The sequence below is a fragment of the Pristis pectinata genome, chromosome 11 (assembly GCF_009764475.1).
Source record: "Pristis pectinata isolate sPriPec2 chromosome 11, sPriPec2.1.pri, whole genome shotgun sequence".
Taxonomy (NCBI): domain Eukaryota; kingdom Metazoa; phylum Chordata; class Chondrichthyes; order Rhinopristiformes; family Pristidae; genus Pristis; species Pristis pectinata.
Window position 1 is genome coordinate 2,293,986 of NC_067415.1, and position 19,178 is coordinate 2,313,163.

At 49.5% G+C, this 19,178-nt stretch overlaps 1 protein-coding gene across 5 annotated transcripts; it reads left to right on the plus strand.

Annotated features, from left to right (window-relative positions):
- Positions 1–1,128: 1,128 nt before the first annotated feature.
- Positions 1,129–18,781, plus strand: anapc15 (anaphase promoting complex subunit 15). 5 transcript variants are annotated; one of them, XM_052025824.1, is made up of 5 exons: positions 1,328–1,496; positions 4,559–4,679; positions 11,370–11,429; positions 14,045–14,185; positions 17,789–18,779. In XM_052025824.1, the coding sequence occupies exons 2-5, from the start codon at positions 4,560–4,562 to the stop codon at positions 17,834–17,836; spliced, it is 369 nt and encodes a 122-aa protein (XP_051881784.1). In that variant the 5' UTR covers positions 1,328–1,496; position 4,559; the 3' UTR covers positions 17,837–18,779. The 5 variants fall into 5 exon arrangements, with proteins under 5 accessions (XP_051881786.1, XP_051881784.1, XP_051881785.1 ...); XM_052025825.1 differs by having other exon boundaries at positions 1,329–1,496; positions 14,048–14,185; positions 17,789–18,778; XM_052025827.1 differs by lacking the exon at positions 1,328–1,496 and adding an exon at positions 1,608–1,710 and having other exon boundaries at positions 17,789–18,778.
- The last annotated feature ends 397 nt before the right edge of the window (positions 18,782–19,178 follow it).

Consider the following 19,178-nt stretch of genomic DNA (forward strand, 5'->3'; position numbering starts at 1 on the left):
ATGGGGATGAGGAGGCATACAGGAGTGAGATAGATCGGTCGTTGAGTGGTGTCGCAACAACAGCCTCGCACTCAATGTCAGCAAGACCAAGGAATTGATTGTGGACTTCAGGAAGGGGAAGTCGGGAGAACACACACCAGTCCTCATTGAGGTGTCAGCGGTGGAAAGGGTGAGCAGCTTCAAGTTCCTGGGCGTCAACATCTCAGAGGATCTATCCTGGGCCCAACACATTGATGCAATCATGAAGAAGGCACGCCAGCAGCTCTACTTCATTAGAAGTTTGAGGAGATTTGGTATGTCACCAAAGACTATTGAAAATTCTACAGATGTACGGTGGAGAGCATTCTGACTGGTTGCATCACTGCCTGGTACGGAGGCTCCAATGCACAGGATCGCAAGAGGCTGCAGATGGTTGTAGACTCAGCCAGCTCTATCATGGGCACAAACCCCCCCACCATCGAGGACGTCTTCAAGAGGCAGTGCCTCAAGAAGCCGGCATCCATCACTATGGACCTTCACCACCTGGGACATGCCCTCTTCTCGTTACTACCATTGGGGTGGAGGTACAGGAGCTTCAAGACCCAAACCTAATGATTCAGGAACAGGTTCTTCCCCTCTGCCGTCAGATTTCTGAACAGTCCATGAACACTACCTCGTTACTTCTCCACGGATTGTCACCTTGTTGTGGTGGAGAAGCTTGTGCGGTCCTGAGATCCCGAGAGCGATGTTGTCTGGAGCTATGCTCCTGGTAGGGTCACCCATGGTGGTAAGGTCGATGGTGAGGTCCCTGACAAAGAACAATCCAACCAAGACCTCAACGGTGGAACAGGCGGACGAAGTTACTTCGAACTCAATGGCTGTGAAGGCGGATGAAGGCTGCAACAAATCCATCAGCTCCAATCGTCGTGGTTTCCATGCCATTGGATTCAGTCCGTTGATTTGTGAAGTATCCTGTGCTTTTTGTAGTGCGACATCGAGTACACGTTGAACAAACACACGCACAGGCGTCTTCGCTCTGTGGGCTTAATTTTCAGAGCCAGGATTGGACTCGTGAACCACTTGAGAGCCCATAAATAGATCAACGGAACGAAGACCATCATCCTCGACCTCGAGGGAGGGCCACGGCGACCTCGTTATTCCTTTTGTTTTGCACTATTTATTTATTTCTCTAATTTATAGATTTTCATGTCCTTGCACCGTACTGCTACCGCAGAACAACACGTTTCACGTCGTATAAATCAGTGATAATAAACCTGATTCTGAGGTAATCTCCAGATGACGGTTTTAAATGGTGAGAGACCAGGTAACGTTTCTATTGGAAAGGCCCTGGGAGGACTTGTAGAGGAGGCGGCGAACGTTCAGCTGCAGACACTGAGGAGGGAGAACAGGAGGAGGTTGGAGGACAAAAGATGTCTTATTACCATCACTAAAGGAACACTGTGGACTAAAGAGCCTTGCAATGGAGGGAAGGTTCCTTTAGGCGGCCGGGCTGCCCGGTGAGGAGAGGGTGAGGCTGGCTGGGGGGGGTCCCAGCCGTCGCTGCTGGCCGCGGGGAGACGGGCCGATCGGCCGCACGGCCCGGGCGGGAGGGATTGGCAGCCGGAACCTTGGTGACGCGCGGCGGGCAGCGGGCGGCGGGGCCGGAGGAGATGCGGCGGCGGACCGACTTCCGGCGCGGGCTGGCGGTGGCGGCCGGCGGGAGGCGCGAGGGTCGGTGTCCGGTGCGAGGCGGCGGGTTACCGGGAGGTCGCGACCTTTACCCTCCCCCCGACTGACCCCTCCCCCTATCCCCTCCCCTCTCCCCTCCCTCCTCTCCCCTCCCCCCTCCCCTATCCCCCTCCCCTATCCCCCTCTCCCCTCCCCCCTCTCCATCCCCCTCCCCATCCCCCCATCCCCCTCCCCATCCCCCCATTCCCCTCCCCTATCCCCCTCCCCCATTCCCCTCCCCTATCCTTATCCCCCTCCCCTATCCCCCTCCCCTATCCCCCTCTCCCCTCCCCCCTCTCCCATCCCCCCTCCCATCCCCATCCCCCTCCCCATCCCCCCATTCCCCTCCCCTATCCCCCTCCCCCATTCCCCTCCCCTATCCTTATCCCCCTCCCCTATCCCCCTCCCCTATCCCCCTCTCCCCTCCCCCCTCTCCCATCCCCCCCTCCCATCCCCATCCCCCTCCCCCTCCCCCCCTTCCCCTCCCCATCCCCCCATTCCCCTCCCCTATCCCCCTCCCCCCTTCCCCTCCCCTATCCTTATCCCCCTCCCCTATCCCCCTCCCCTATCCCCCTCTCCCCTCCCCCCTCTCCCATCCCCCTCCCCATCCCCCCATCCCCCTCCCCATCCCCCCATTCCCCTCCCCTATCCCCCTCCCCCATTCCCCTCCCCTATCCTTATCCCCCTCCCCTATCCCCTCCCCTATCCCCCTCTCCCCTCCCCCCTCTCCCATCCCCCCCTCCCATCCCCATCCCCTCCCCATCCCCCCATTCCCCTCCCCTATCCCCCTCCCCCATTCCCCTCCCCTATCCTTATCCCCCTCCCCTATCCCCCTCCCCTATCCCCCTCTCCCCTCCCCCCTCTCCCATCCCCCCCTCCCATCCCCATCCCCCTCCCCATCCCCCCATTCCCCTCCCCATCCCCCCATTCCCCTCCCCTATCCCCCTCCCCCATTCCCCTCCCCTATCCTTATCCCCCTCCCCTATCCCCCTCCCCTATCCCCCTCTCCCCTCCCCCCTCTCCCATCCCCCTCCCCATCCCCCCATTCCCCTCCCCTATCCCCCTCCCCCATTCCCCTCCCCTATCCTTATCCCCCTCCCCTATCCCCCTCCCCTATCCCCCTCTCCCCTCTCCCATCCCCCCCTCCCATCCCCTATCCCCATCCCCATCCCCCTCCCCATCCCCCCATTCCCCTCCCCTATCCCCCTCCCCTCTCCCCCCTCCCCATCCCCCATTCCCCTCCCCTATCCTTATCCCCCTCCCCTATCCCCATCCCCATCCCCTCTACCCCCTCCCCATCCCATCCCCTCTACCCATCCCCATCCCATCCCCTCTACCCATCCCCCTCCTCCCCATTGCCCTCCCATCACCTCCCCCCCTCCCAACACCCTTCCTCCTCTCCCTGGCTGAGAACCGCAGCCTTTTCTGCTTTGGGTTCCCATTGGGTTGAAATCCTGTTCACTGATTCCCTTCCCAACCGTTGGTGGGCACGAGGATCCCATAGAGCATCCACCTTGCCTCCCCCTGTAACTGTACCCCTACATACCCTTCCTAGCCGACATCCATGTGAGTGAGTGGTTTGGGGGAGTGGGACCGAACCCACACCTTTTTGGTGGCCTGAATGGCCTCCTGCTGTGCTCTGAGTCCATGGCCACCAGGGATGCCACAAGTGATTCCTGACCAGGCTCTGAGCAGCTGCAGGAACAGAGGGCTCCGTCTGCCTCGCACGCCTGGGATGGAACGTTTCAGTTAGAGGCTGGGTTTGTGTTCCTTGGAGCGGAGGGATGCTGAGGGGGGAACCTGATGGAGGTGTACAAAATCATGAGGGATGTAGATAGGGTAAATAGTGAGAAACCTTTCCCCTTGGAAGATGTGTCTGCAACCAGAGGGCATGATTTAAAGTAAGGGGTTGGAGATTTAGAGGATATTTGAGGAAGAATTTTTTCATCCAGGGGTTGGTTAAAATCTGGATCTCTCTGCCAGTGGGGATGGTGAAGGCAGAGAGACTCAGGTTGAAGAAGTACTTCGACAAGCACTTAACATTCTGTGGCATAGAAGGTTACGGGCCAAATGCTGGGAAATAGGATTAGTATAGATGTGTGCTTGATGGCTCACACTGACTCAGTGGGCTGAACGGCCTGTTTCTGTGCTGTATGGCTCTGTCCTTGCAGTGAGGGGACTGAAGACCATCACTCAACTCGAAGAGGCAGGAGTGTGGAATATTGTGTGCAGTTCTGGTCGCCCCATCACAGGAAGGATGTGGAGGCTTTGGAGAGGGTGCAGAAGGGGTTCACCAGGATGCTGCCTATATTAGAGGGTATGAGCTATAAGGAGAGGTTGGACAAATCTGGGTTATTTTCTCTGGAGCGTCGGAGGCTGAAGGGAGACCTGATAGAAGTTTATAAAATTATGATAGGGTAGATAGTTCCTACCTAGGGAAGAAATGTCAAATACTAGAGGTCATAGCTTTAAGATGGGGGGGGGAGTTTAAAAGTGAAGTGTGGGGCAAGTTTTGTTTTACACACTCTGTGGTAGGTGCCTGGAATGCTCTGTCAGGGCTGGTAGTGGAAGCAGATATGATCATGGCATTGAAGAGGCTTCCAGATAGACACTTGAATGTGCAGGGAGTGGAGGGATCTGGATCATGTGCAGGCAGAAGGGATTAGTTGAACTTGGATCATGTTCGGCACAGACATGGTGGGCTGAAGGGCCTGTTCCTGCGCTGTATTCTATGCATAAATACACGCAGAGCCTACTTGCTGGTAACGGGCCAAGTAGATGAAAGAGACCAGAGTAAAACTGCCTTCTCAGCAGATGTCTAAATTCACTTTAATTTTCTGTCTGTCTCAAGGATGTCGATTCTATTTCCCTCCCTCTTTCCTCGAGTGACAGAGTCGCTGTGGTTTAATCTGGATCGACCATGTGTGGATGAAAATGAGCTCCAGCAGCAAGAAAATCAGCACCAGGCTTGGGTCAGTGTTTCTGAACGTTTCAAAGCAGCATTAGATAGATGTCTTTATTAGTCACATGTACATCGAAACACAGTGAAATGCATCTTTTGCATAGAGTGTTCTGGGGGCAGCCCGCAAGTGTTTCCACGCTTCTGGCGCCAACATAGCATGCCCACAACTTCCTAACCCGTACGTCTTTGGAATGTGGGAGGAAACGGGAGCATCCGGAGGAAACCCACGCAGACACACGGGAAGAACATACAAACTCCTACCAGTTGAGATATCTACCAATGCAAGCATGGTTCCCCATTCACGTCTTATACAAGTGCAGTATAACTTCCCAACTCCTTTTCTCATTTCCCTGACTGGTGAAGGCCAGCATGTCAAATGCAGAAAATACAGGAGCCTGAGGGCACGTACCACCAGGCTCAAGGACAGCTTCTACCCCATGGTTATAAGACTATTGAACGGTTCCCTTATACGATGAGATGGACTCTTGACCTCACGATCTACCTTGTTTGACCTTGCACCTTATGAGAGGAGACATGATAGAGGTGTACAAAATATTAAGAGGAATAGATAGAGTGGACAGCCAGCGCCTCTTTCCCAGGGCACCAATGCTCAATACAAGAGGGCATGGCTTTAAAGTAATGGGTGGGAAGTTCAAGGGAGATATCAGAGGAAGGTTTTTTACCCAGAGAGTGGTTGGGGCATGGAATGCGCTGCCTGGGACGGTGGTGGAGGCAGGTACATTGGTCAAATTCAAGAGATTACTAGATAGGCATATGGAGGAACTTAAAATAGAGGGATATGTGGGAGGAAGGGGTTAGATAGTCTTAGGCAAGGTTTAAAGGTCGGCACAACATTGTGGGCCGAAGGGCCTGCATTGTGCTGTACTCTTCTATGTTCTATGTTATTGTCTACTTGCAATGCACTTCCCTGTATCTGTGACACTTTGCTCTATATTCTGTTATTGTTTTTACCCTGTACTACCTCCCTGCACTGTGTAATGAATTGATCTGTATGATCGGTATGCAAGACAAGTTTTTCACTGTACCTCGGTACAAGTGACAATAATAAACCAATCCCAATACAGACAGAGGCCAGAATTGAACCCGGGTTACTGGCACTGTAATAACGTTACACTAACTGCTACACTATTGTAATTAGTTGTATTATAGTTTGTGGAAAACATAAAGCCGATGCTGGAATCTAAAACAAACACAAAAGCTGGAAGAACTCAGCAAGTTGGGCAGCATCTGTGGAAAGTGAAACAGTTAACATTTCAGGTCAAAGAACCTTCATCAAAACTGAGAAAGGGAGAAGGCAACAATCTGCTGGATGATCTCAGCGAGTTGAGCAGCAACTGTTGGGGTGGGCAAGGAATTGTTGATGTCTTGGGTTGAAACCTGACATCGGGTTTCGACCAGAAACATCAACAATTCGTTGACCCCCACAGATACTGCCTGCCTGAAAGAAGGTTCTTTGTCCTGGTCCAACCATGTAGATGCCACGGCCAAGAAAACTCACCAGTGCCTCTACTTCCTCAGGAGGCTAAAGAAATTTGGCATGTCCCCTTTGACATTCACCAACTTTTGTCGATGCACCATAGAAAGCATCCTATCTGGATGCATCACGGCTTGGTATGGCAACTGCTCTGCCTGTGACCTCAAGAAATCGCAGAGAGTTGTGGACAGAGTCCAGCACATCACGGAAACCAGTCTCCCCTCCATGGACTCTGTCTTTACCTCTCACTGTCTTGGTGAAGCAGCCAGCATAATCAAAGACCCCATCCACCTGGGTCATTCTCTCTTCTCCCCTCTTCCATCAGGCAGAAAATACAGGAGCCTGAGGGCACGTACCACTAGGCTCAAGGACAGCTTCTATCCCACTGTGATGAGACTATTGAACGGCATTGACCTTATACGATGAGATGGAATCTTGACCTCACAATCTACCTTGTTATGACCTTGCACCTCAGTACCAGTGACAGTAATAAAGCAATACCAATACCTGCTGAGTTCCTCCAGCAGACTGTTTGTTGCTGCAGATTTCAGCATCTGCCATCTCCAAGAGAGAAAGTAAGTTAGTCTCAGTGGTAGAGAATGACTGTAATAGGGTGATGATGGACAGCCATGGAATGGACAGTTAAGCTTCTTTGTCAGTTTAATGTGTTGCAAATGTTGTGAAATCTGCACAACGTTGTATAGTCTGGCCAACTGAGATATGCTGAGCAGGCCAAAATATGTCAGTGATTAGATTAGTTTATTGTCATATACACAAGGGTGCAATGAAATGCCTTGCTCGCATAAAGATCAGAGTTAACAGTAAACGTGGTAGTAATGCAATAGGTATAGCAATGAGCACAAAACAAGAGATTGGTGCAAAGTATAGTCGAGCAAACAGAGGTCATGCTAAAAGAAACGCTGAAGTGATAATAATGGAAGAGGTATAATTGAGGGTCCGAGAACGTGGCAGCACCACCGGGAAGGGGAGGTGAAAGAGATGGTTGGTTCAGAAGTCTGACAGCAGTGGGGAAGAAGCTGTTCTTGAGTCTGGTTGTTCGAGTAGAAGGGATAAAAGGGGTTGGCCAGGGATCTTTGGTAAATTGGTTTATTCTTGTCACATGTACCGAGGTACAGTGAAAAACTTTGCTCTGTATGCCATCCATACAGATAATTTCTGTGCAGATCCATACAGATCATTTCATTAACAGTGCATTGAGGTAGTACAAGGGAAAACAATAACAGAATGCTGAATAAAGTATTACAGCTACAGAAAAAGTGCAGTGCAGGCAGACAACAAGGTGCAAGGCCATGATGAGGTAGATTGTGAGGGCAAGAGTCCATCTTGTCGTACTAGGGGACCGTTCAATAGTCTTATAACAGTGGGATAGAAGCTGTCCTTGAGCCTGGTGGTACATGCTTTCAGGCTTTTGTATTTCCTGCCTGATGGGAGAGGGGAGAAGGGAGAATGTCCGGGGACGGGGTGGGTGGGTGGGGTCTTTGATTATGTTGGCTGCTTTACCAAGGCAGCGGGAAGCGTAGACAGAGTCCATGGAGGAGAGGCTGGTTTCCGTGATGTGCTGAGTGTGTCCACAACTCTCTGCAGTTTCTCGGGCAGAACAGTTGCCATATCAAGCTGTGATGCTTCCAGATAGGATGCTTTCTGTGGTGCATCGATAAAAGTTGGTGAGTGTCAAAGGGGACATGCCGAATTTCTTTAGCCACCTGAGGAAGTAGAGGTGCTGGTGAGCTTTCTTGGTCGTGGCATCTACGTGGTTGGACCAGGACAGGCTGTTGGTGATGTTCATTCCTCAGAACTTGAAGCTTTCAACCCTCTTGACCTTAGCACTGTTGATGTAAACAGGAGGTTGTGCACCACCCTGCTTCCTGAAGTCAATGACCAGCTCTTTTGTTTTGCTGACATTGAAGGAAAGATTGTTGTCATGACACCATGTCACTAGCCTCTCTATCTCCTTCCTTTACTCCGACTCATCGTTATTTGAGATTCAGCCCACTATGGTGGTGTCATCCGCAAACTTGTAGATCGAGTGAGAGCAGAATCTGGTCATGCAGTTGTGAGTGTATAGGGAATAGAGTAGGGGGGATGAGGACGCAGCCTTGTGGGGCACCAGGGTTGAGAATAATCGTGCTGGAGGTGTTGCTGCCTATCCTCCCTGATTGTGGTCTGTTGGTCAGGAAGTCAAGAATCCAGTTGCAGATGGAGGTGTTGAGTCCCAGGTCTCAGAGTTTGATGATCAGTTTGCTTGAAATTACAGTATTGAAGGCAGAGCTGTAGTCAATAAACAACAGTCTAACGTAGGTGTCTTTACCATCCAGATGCTCCAGAGCTGAGGGTAGGGCCAGGGAGATGGCATCCGCCGTAGATCTGTTTCGGCAGTAGTCAAATTGCAGTGGGTTGAGGTTGTCTGGGAGGCTGGAGCTGAGTCCTGCAGTCTGCAATTTGCCCAGGTGAAAAATGAGATCTTGTTTCTTGAGGTCACATTTGGCCTCGTGTAACAGTGCAGGACGTGCAGACTGAGAGGCCAGAGTGGGACTAGGATGGGGAATTAAAGTGACAGGCATCTGGAAGTTCAGGGTCACCCCTGTGGATTGAAAACAGGTGCTTCGCAAAGCGAGCACCCAATCTGCATTTGGCTTGTAATGTAGAGGAGACCACATTTTGAACACTGAATGCAATGCACTAGGTTGGAAGAAGTGTAAGTGAATCAGTGCTTCACCTGCACTTTGAACTACTGTGGTGCAAGCGGAGGTCATTTGGCGCATTGAGTTGATGCTAGCTCCTGTACAGCGATCCAGCCAGTCCTGCTCATTCCCCATTTCAGTACAAGTTATTTTTCCTCAATACCAATCCAATTCTTATCTGAACGCCCTAATTGACTCTGTTTCCACCACCTTCATAAGCAGTGACTTCTAGTAGGTCACTCCCGATTTAAAATAAAATCCCCCTTTTCACCTTTTGCCCTTCACCTTGAGTCCTTGGTTCTGAAACCATCTACCTAAACCAGTTTTGTACACCTCTCCCTAACTCCCCTCAACCTGCTTTGTTCTGAGGAGAACGCCATTAATGTGCAGTTAATTTAATTAGAACATAGAACAGTACAGCCCTAGACAGGCCATTCGACCCACGATGTTGTGCTGATCTTGATGCCAATTTATACTAAATGTCGTCCTCCTGTGTATCCTCCAAATCCCTCCATTCCCTTCATATTCATGTGTCGACCGAAAAGCCTCTTAAACTCCACCAAACTGCCTGCTTCCACCACTAGCCCTGGTGACCCATTCCAGGCACCTCCCACTCTCTGCGTAAAAAAACTTGCCCCTCACGTCACCTTTAAACTTCCCTCTTCTAATCCTAAAAGCATGTCCCCTGGTGTTTGACATTTCTACCCTGGGGAAAGGATTCTGACCGTCTACCCTATCTATGCCTCTCATAATTTAAAAAACCTTATCAGGTCTCTCCTCAGCCTCCGACGCTCTAGCGAGAACAACCCAAGTTTGTCCAACCTCTCCTTATAGCTCATACCCTCTAATCCAGGCAGCATCCTGGTGAACCTCTTCTGCACCCTCTCCAAAGCCTCCACATCCTTCCTGTAATGGGGCGACCAGAACTGCACTTGTACTACAAGTGCGGTCTAACAAAAGTTTTATACAGCTGCAGCATGACTTCCTGACTCTTATACTCAACAACCCCACCAATGAAGGCAAGCGTGCCACATGCTTATATTGACCATATTTGACCAGGACAAATTGGTGAAGAAGTTGCTGAAAAATAACCTTAAGTTAGATTTTCCAAACAGTAACTCTGAGTGAAGTATTCCTAGTAATGAGAGAGATTGAGTTGATGTGTGTGAGAAGCGGCTGGACAGGGTTGGACAAGTTGCATATTTCAAAAGACACATCCAGTGAGCCTCTCCTCCATGTGATTATGATTGACAAGGGTGTTGCTGGGACTAGAGGGCTTGAGTTATCAGGAGAGACTAATCACTACAGTATAGTAACACTATGACCACTTTGATCACTTTGCACTTAAATGGATTTTTTAAAAATTCTAGTTGTGTTCTTTCTTGTAAAAATTGTGCATAACTTATGTTTAATTTATGTTTTTCTTGTGAATGTTGCTTATATGATGCTACAGTACGTGCCTGTGATTGGAATTGGTTTATTATTGTCACTCGTACCAAGGTACAGTGAAAAACTTGTCTTGTATACTGTTTGTATAGATCAATTCATTATGGGATGCATTGAGGTAGTACAAGGTAAAAACAACAACAGAACACAAAGTGTCACAGCTACAGGGAAGTGCATCGCAGGTAGACAATAAGGTGCAAGGTCAAACAAGGTAGATTGTGAGGTCAAGAGTCCATCTCATCATATAAGGGAACTGTTCAATAGTCTTATCACAGTGGGATAGAAGCTGTCCTTGAGCCTGCTGGTATGTGCCCTCAGGCTCCCGTATCTTCTGCCTGATGGGAGAGGAGAGAAGAGAGAATGACCCAGGTGGGTGAGGTCTTTGATTATGCTTCACCGAGGCAGCGAAAGGTATATAGAGTGTCCATGGAGGGGAGGCTGGTTTCCGTGACGTGCTGAGCTGTGTCCACAACTCTCTGCAATTTCTTGTGGTCCCGGGCAGAGCAGTTGCCGTACCAAGCCGTGATGCATCCAGATAGGATGCTGCTGCATGCAAGTTTTTCATTGCACCTGTGTCTATGACGATAAACTCGACTTTGACTTTGATAGGCTGGGACTATTCTTCCCTGTAGGGTAAGAGGCTCAGTGGTGACCTTACAGAAGTTTATAAAACCATGAGGGGCATAGATAAGGTGGATGGTCACAGTCCTTCTCCCCAAAGTAAGGTACTCCAAAACTAGAGGATATAGGTTTAAGGTGAGAGGGGAAAGATTTAAAGGGGTCCTGTGGGGCACCTCCTTCACACAGAGGGTGGTGTGTATGGAACCAGCTGCCAGAGGAAGCAGTAGAGGTGGGTACAGTTACAATGTTTAAAAGACATTTGGACAGGATCATGGAAAGGAAAGATTTAGAGGGATATGGGCCAAACACAACAAATGGCACTAGCTCAGGAAGGCACCCTGATTGCCATGGGCAAGTTGGGACAAAGGGCCTGAATCTCTGCTGTATAACTCGATCTTCTGAATCTATTTCTTTCTCTCTGCTGTTTCCTGCCCAGTTACAGAGTATTGCTGAGAAAAACAATACCTTGGTCCCCATTGGAAAGCCTGCCTCTGAGGTGAGTGTCTAACTGGATCCCTGACCCCATGGTTGGTCTCAGAGTATTTTTTCATTTTGCACAGTGAGTTTGCAGAAAGTTAGTAAATGAATGCACTACAGGCAGCTGGGGATGGAGGAGGGGGAGCTTGTTGGAGTTTGAGCAATTACTTTTAGGATCTGAAAAAGATTCCGTCTATCCTGTCCGAATTGCTGATACAATTGGAGTGTTTAAGTTTATTAAGAGTTTAATTTTAAACATTCACTCGTGGAGTGTGCATCACTGTCAGAACATTGTTCCTTAGTTGCTCCTGATGAACTGCTGGAGTGCTTGTTGGAGTGACTCCTGTGGTATCGTTGGCTGGGCAGTTGAGGGATTACGCGGCATGGGAAGTGAGTCCCAGAGCAGGCAGTATCCTCTGTCCTCAGCTGGAGATACTGTTGAAATCAAAAGGAAATTTTATAAACTCTTCCTCTTAGGGCACCCTCCAAAATAAGTGGATGTGGAGAGAGTGTTTCCAGTAGTGGGAGAGTGTACGACTAGGGGGCACAGCCTCAGAATGAATGGACGTCCCTTTAGAACAGAGAGGAGGAGGAATTTCTTCAGCCAGAGGGTGGTGAATCTGTGGAATTCATTGCCACAGACGGCTGTGGAGGCCAAGACATTGGGTATGTTTAAAGTGGAGGTTGATAGGTTCTTGATTAGTAAGGGCGTTAAATGTTATGGGGACAAGGCAGGAGTATGGGGTTGAGAGGGAAAAATCAGTCATGATTGAATGACAGAGCAGACTTGATGGGCCGAATGGTCTGATTCTGCTCCTATATCTTACAAGGAAGCACAAGCTTTAGAATGGAGCCATGCTGTTGGGGTGATGCTGGGAGTGAAAATCTGGGACACTCAGTACTTGTTTCGTCGGTGAATTTAAAGATTTGCAACTGAGGTTAATAAGTTTTGGTTACATGTGTGCAGTTGGAGTTGAGAGACTGATCGGCTATGTTCTGTGGCTATTGGTTTATTATTGTTACATGTACCGTTGGTCAGACCGCATTTGGAATATTGTGAGCGATCTTGGGCTCTGTATCTAAGGAAAGATGTGCTGGCCCTGGAGAGGGTCCAGAGGAGGTTCACAAGAATGATCCCGGGAATGAAAGGGTTAACGTGTGAGGAGCGTTTGATGTCTCTGGGCCTGTAGTCGATGGAGTTCAGAAGGATGAGAGGTGGATCTCATTGAAACCTACCAGTTACTGAAAGGCCTGGATAGATTGGACATGGAGGGGATGTTTCCATCAGTGGGAGAGGCTAGGATCTGAGGGCACAGCCTCAGAATAAAGGGACGTCCCTTTAAAACTGAGATGAGGAGGAATTTCTTCAGCCAGAGGGTGGTGAATCTGAGAAGGCGGGAGAATGGGGTTGGAAAAACAAAAATCAGCCATGATTCAATAGTGGAACAGACTCGATGGACCGAATGGCCTAATGCTGCTCCTATATCTTATGGTATCGAGATGCAGTGGAAAGCTTTTGTTTGCGTGCCATCTGACAGATACAGGAAGTCCCTGGGTTACGAACGCCCGACTTAGGAACGGCGGGAAGAAGGTGCAGAATTGGGCGCAGAACGGTTTGCCTGTCAGTGTTGACTTTTTCCAGGCGATGGAAGTGGCGAACGGCTGGATCGTGGATTTCATGTGTTACCGTCTGTACTGCTATTTCGGGGCAGGGATGTTCGAGGAGTTCCGAATGATGAGGGACACCATGAATGGTCACCAGCCCCCCCCCCCACCCACCATATCTCTCTCTCTATCTCACTATCTATCCAGCACTCACTCTCCCCCGACAGTTCGTCCCCGGGTAATGACCGAGGTCCGTTTCTACAGATGTCCTTAAGTTGATTTTGTCTGTCAGTTGGAAAATACACAAAATTCACTCGATGTGGTAACTGTACCTCCACAGTACTGTACTGTAATGAGTGACACCAAACGCACACAAGACTGACGGCAGTCTTCACGTTTCCCGGCGATAACAAGTTATGCTGTATTTTAGACTGCTTCACACTATGTGTGGAATTATAATGAAACTGGAATCAAAATTCCATTTGGCTCTTAATATATAGCAATAAATAACTGAAGCTTGTAGTGATTTAGGACTAATTGATGCTGGATGTGAACTGTACATAACTGTTCCGACTTACATACAAATTCACCTTACAAACAGACTCAAAAACAGAACTAATTCGTAATCCGGGGACTTCCGGTAATGCCACACATAAATGCATCAAGGTAGTAAGAAGGAAAGCAGAATGAGAATATAGCGTTGCAGTTCCAGAGAAAGTGTAGTGCAGGCAGACAATAAGGTGCAGGGGCCACTCAAGGTAGATTGGGAGATCAAGAGTTTGTCTTTTAGTGTACGAGAGGTCCGTTCGAGAGCCTGATAACAGCGGGATGGAAGCTGTCCTTGAGGGCTGAAATGGCAGAACAAGTGTAAGGGATTGAATGGTTTCCCTGTTGCAGTGTAAAGTGCTTTGGGCCATTGTAGAGAGATGAGGCTTCCTTTGCTGAGCTTTGTGGGTGAAGGAGTGGAAATGGCGGTCACACCCTGTGGTGGAGTCCCTTTGTTCAATGGTGTGTTGGGGTTGCTCACAGCAGAATTATGACGATGAGGAAGAGGAGGATGACGAAGATGATGAGGACAGTGAGGAGGACTCAGAGGAGGACGAAGACATTCAGGACATGGATGAGATGAACGATTACAATGAGTCGCCTGATGATGGAGAGATTAACGAGGTGAGTGGTGGAACTGCCCAGCCCTGCCCAGCCCAGCCCTGCCCTGCCCAGCCCAGCACTGCACCAGACCTGCCCTGCCCAGCCCAGCACTGCCCTGCCCAGCCCAGCACTGCACCAGACCTGCCCTGCCCAGCCCAGCCCAGCCCAGCACTGCACCAGACCTGCCCAGCACTGCACCAGACCTGCCCTGCCCTGTCCAGCCCAGCCCAGCACTGCACCAGACCTGGGTCAGTCAGGTCTCACTCCCAACTCATCACCCAGGTGAATGAAAAATCAAAAACCTGCAGTGGCTGAAAACCTGAAATAAAAACAGAAAACGCTGGCAACACCCAGCAGGTCGGGCAGCATCTCTGGAGTGAGAAGCAGAGTTATCTCCTTCCACAGATGCTGCCCGACCTGCTGAGTGTTTCCAGCATTTTCTGTTTCCATATCCAATTGCCTGGATCGCACACGAAACCAATAAGATTCAGTCATACAGCACAGAAACAGGCCCTTCGGCCCAACTGATCCATGCCGACCAAGCATCCCGTCAAAGCTAGCCCCATTTGCCCACGATGGCCCACATCCCACTAAACCTTTCCCATCCATGGCCCTGTCCAAATGCTTTTTAAATGTTATTCATGTACCTGCCTCAACCACTTCCTCTGGCAGCTCATTCCATATATGGACCACCCTCTGGGTGAAAAAGTTGCCCCTCAGGTTCCTATTAAATCTCTTCCCTCCCACTTTAAACCTGTGCCCTCTAGTTCTTGATTCCCCAACCCTGGGAAAATGACTGTGCATTCACCCTGTCTATGGCCCTCATGATTCTATATACCTCTGTAAGGTCATCCCTCATTTTCCTATGCTCCAATGCTTGCTGCATTTCCAAAATTTTAGGTGGGGCTAGAAAAAGGTGACTGTTTCTGAAGCGTTTCAGAACCATCTGAGATTGTGGAACCCAGGATGACTTTCATGATGATCGGTATTGGTGTTGGTTTGTTATTGTCACTTGTACTGAGATACAGTGAAAAACTTGTCTTGCATACCGTTCGTACAGACCAATTCATTGCACAGTGCATTGAGGTAGTACAGGGTTAAAACAATAACAGAATATAGAATAAAGTGTCGCAGCTGCAGAGGAAGTGCAGTGCAGGTAGACAATAAGGTGCAAGGTCATAACAAGGTAGATTGTGAGGTCAAGAGTCCATCTCATTGTATAAGGGAACCGTTCAATTGTCTTATCACAGTGGGATAGAAGCTGTCTTTGAGCCTGGTGGTACGTGCCCTCAGGCTCCTGTATCTTCTGCCTGATGGGAGAGGAGAGAAGAGAGAATGACCTGGGTGGGTGGGGTCTTTGATTATGCTGGCTGCTTTGCCAAGGCAGTGAGAGGTAAAGACAAGAGTCCATGGAGGTGAGGCTGGTTTCTGTGATGTAGTGGCGGTGCCCACAACTCTCTGCAGTTTCTTGTGGTCCTGGGCAGAGCAGTTGCCGTACCAAGCCGTGATACATCCAGATAGGATGCTCTCTGTGGTGCATCGGTAAAAGTTGGTGAGTGTCAAAGGGGACATGCCAAATTTCTTTAGGCTCCTGAGGAAGTACAGGCGCTGGTGAGCTTTCTTGGCTGTGGCGTCTACGTGGTTGGACCAGGATAGTGATGTTTACTCCTAGGATCTTGAAGCTGTCAACCCTCTCGACCTCAGCACCGCTGATGTAGACACGTGCATCTGCACCGCCCCGTTTCCTGAAGTCAATGACCAGCTCTTTTGTTTTGCTGACATTGAGGGAAAGGTTGTTGTCATGACACCATGTCACTAAGCTCTCTATCTCCTTCCTGTACTCTGACTCATCGTTATTTGAGATACGGTGGTATCATATGCAAACTTGTAAATGGAGTTAGAACAGAATGTGGCCACACAGTCACGAGTATATAGGGAGTAGGGTAGGGGGCTGAGGACACAGCCTTGTGGGGCACCAGTGTTGAGAAAAATCTTGCCGGAGGTATTGCTGCCTATCCTCACTGATTGCGGTCTGTTGGTCAGGAAGTCAAGGATCCAGTTGCAGAGGGAGGTGTTGAGTCCCAGGTCTTGGAGTTTGGTGATGAGTTTGCTTGGAATTATAGTATTGAAGGCAGAGCTGTAGTCAATAAACAATCGTCTAACCTAGGTGCCTTTACTGTCCAGATGGTCTAGAGATGAGTGTAGGGCCAGGGAGATGGCGTCCACTGTAGACCTGTTTCGGCAGTAGCCAAATTGCAGTGGGTCGAGGTTTTCCGGGAGGCTGGAGTTAATGCATGCCATGACCAGCCTCTCGAAGCACTTCATGATGGTGGATGTCAGAGCCACCGGTTGGTGGTCATTCAGGCACGTTACCTTGTTTTTCTTGGGTACCACAATGATAGTGGTCGTCTTAAAACAGGTGGGAACCTCAGATTGAAGCAGGGAGAGGTTAAATATGTCTGCAAATACCCCTGCCAGCTGATCAGCACAGGATCTGAGGACACGGCCAGGGACACCATCCGGGCCAGATGCTTTCCGCGGGTTCTCTCTCTGGAAGACTGATCTTGCGTCCTCAGCAGTGACCATGAGTTCAGGTGCATTGGAGGCTGTCAGGGTGGGGGGTGACAAACCACTCCTCTTCTGTTCAAAACATGCATAGAATGCGTTAAGCTCATCGAGAAAGGACGCGCTGTTGGTGATGCTGTCTGACTTCATTTTGTAGCATGGAAGCCCTGCCACAACTGACAGCTGGTCTGAGACTCGAGTTTGGACGGATATTGTCCCTTGGCATCTCTGATAGCTTTACAGAGGTTGTATCTCGATTTCTTGTAAAAGTCAGGGTCGGCTGATTTGAATGCTGCAGTCCTGGACTTAAGTAGGGAGTGGATATCCTGGTTCATTCATGGTTTCCAGTTTGGGAACACCCGGATTGTCCTGTTTGGTACACAGTCCTCCACACACTTACTGATAAAGTCTGTGATGGTGGTGGCATGACGTGTGAGTGCAGGGTGGGGTGGGGTGTGCGGTGGGTGCCTCCTGATCAGAATCATATTATTATCACTGATTTAGACGACATGAAATATGTAGTTTTGCGACAACAGTACTGTGCAAAGACATAAAATTTCTATAGATTATAAAAATAAATACATAGTGCAAAACAGGAATAACGAGGTAGTGTTCATGGGTTCATGGACTGTTCAGAAATCTGATGGTGGAGGGGAAGAAGCTGTTCCTGGATCATTGAGTGTGGGTCTTCAGGCTCCTGTACCTTCCCCCCGATGGTAGTAACGAGAAGAGGGCATGTCCCAGATGGTGAGCGTCCTCAATGATGGATGCTGCCTTCTTGAGGCACCCCCTCTTGAAGATGTCCTCGATGGTGGGGAGGATTGTGCCGGTGATGGAGCTGGCTGAGTCTACAACCCTCTGCAGCCTCATGCGATGCTGTGCATTGGAGCCTTTGCCATACGGTGTTTCCCAGAGAGCAGAATGGTTCCAAGTTAGGATCTTTCTTTTAGTGTGTTGAGTGGAAGGGAACTGACAGCTTTGTGGTGAGAATCCAACTGCATCAGAGACTTTTGTTTCAGGAAATGGCAGTAACTCACTGAACCTCTGTTCCTCTTGTAGATCGACATGGAGGGTGCAGAGCAGGATCAGGACCAGTGGATGATCTAGCAGACCCAAGACACTGTGTGCTCTTTGAAAGTGAAGGACTGCCACTGGCTTGGTCTCTGCACGGACTTCCCCCGTTGATGGTGGTGTGGTCATATCTGTGTCCTTCTTCCTTAACACTGCTGTTCCTATTGTGACTGAGACATACCCCATCTCCTTGTGGTAACAAGTCTTCAATCTGCTGGAGGAACTCAGCAGGTCGAGCAGCAACTGTGGGGGTGGGAGGAAAAGAATTGTTGACGTTTCAGGACGAAACCCGGCATCAGGATGTTTTGATGCAAAACGTCGACAATTCCTTTCCCCCCACAGATGCTGCTTGACCCGCTGACTTCCTCCAGCAGATTGTGTGTTGCTCCAGATTCCAGCGTCTGCTGTCTCCTGTGTCTCCATGATAACAAACCTTCCTTTAATTGGCCATTCAGTCATTTGCCGGCATTCCTATTGGCTGATCTGAGCCTCATTTGCCTGACACCTATAAGATAATATCCTTTCCCAATAATAAAAATCTTCCAACCTCCGTTCTGATTTTATTTAATTGACGCTCTGTGAGAAGGGTATTTAGCTAGGGGAGAGTTCCAGATTCTGGTGCAGGGGAAGCAGAGCTGCCTCGTGGACATGTTGCAACGTGGGCTGTTGTCATTGGATGGAGTGACCACGCAGAGAGCAAGTGGACCTTGGGTAACATGGGATGTCCAGTAAAGAAACTGACCCAGCTAGTTTGTGCTCCCTCCCCTCTATCTCACGCTATCACTGTAACCTACCACTATCCCCCTCATGTTTGTTTATTTCCCTGGAGTACATCCGTACTTTTCACCTTGTGTTTTGCCTGTGGACGCGAGTTCGACATTATTGCTGGAGAGTTGATTCTTGTGTGAGTAGTGAAACCGGCCTCACTCACTGCGTTATTTTAAGTCCTGGTGCTGTCTGTTGAGTTTTGTAATAAAATGTTTTTTTTAAAAAGTGTTCTACTGTTCTTAATTTTGCCTCTCTGAAGTGACTGTATTGGAATTGGTTTACTATCATCACATGGAGTCACAGTCATACAGCCCGGAAACAGGCCCTTCGGCCCAACTGGTCCATGCTGACCAAGATTCCCATCTAACTCAGTCCCATTTGCCTGCATTTTGCCCAGATCCCTCACAACCTTTCCTATCCACGGACCTGTCTAAGTACCTTTTAAAATGTTGTTAATGTACCTGCCTCAACCATTTCCTCTGGCAGCTCGTTCCATATACTGACCACCCTCTGCGTGAAAAAGTTGCCCCTCACCTCCAATGAGTGGGGGTCCAGCTACATATCTTGTCATTCAATGGCATCACCATTGACACTCCACAGCCTTTCCACC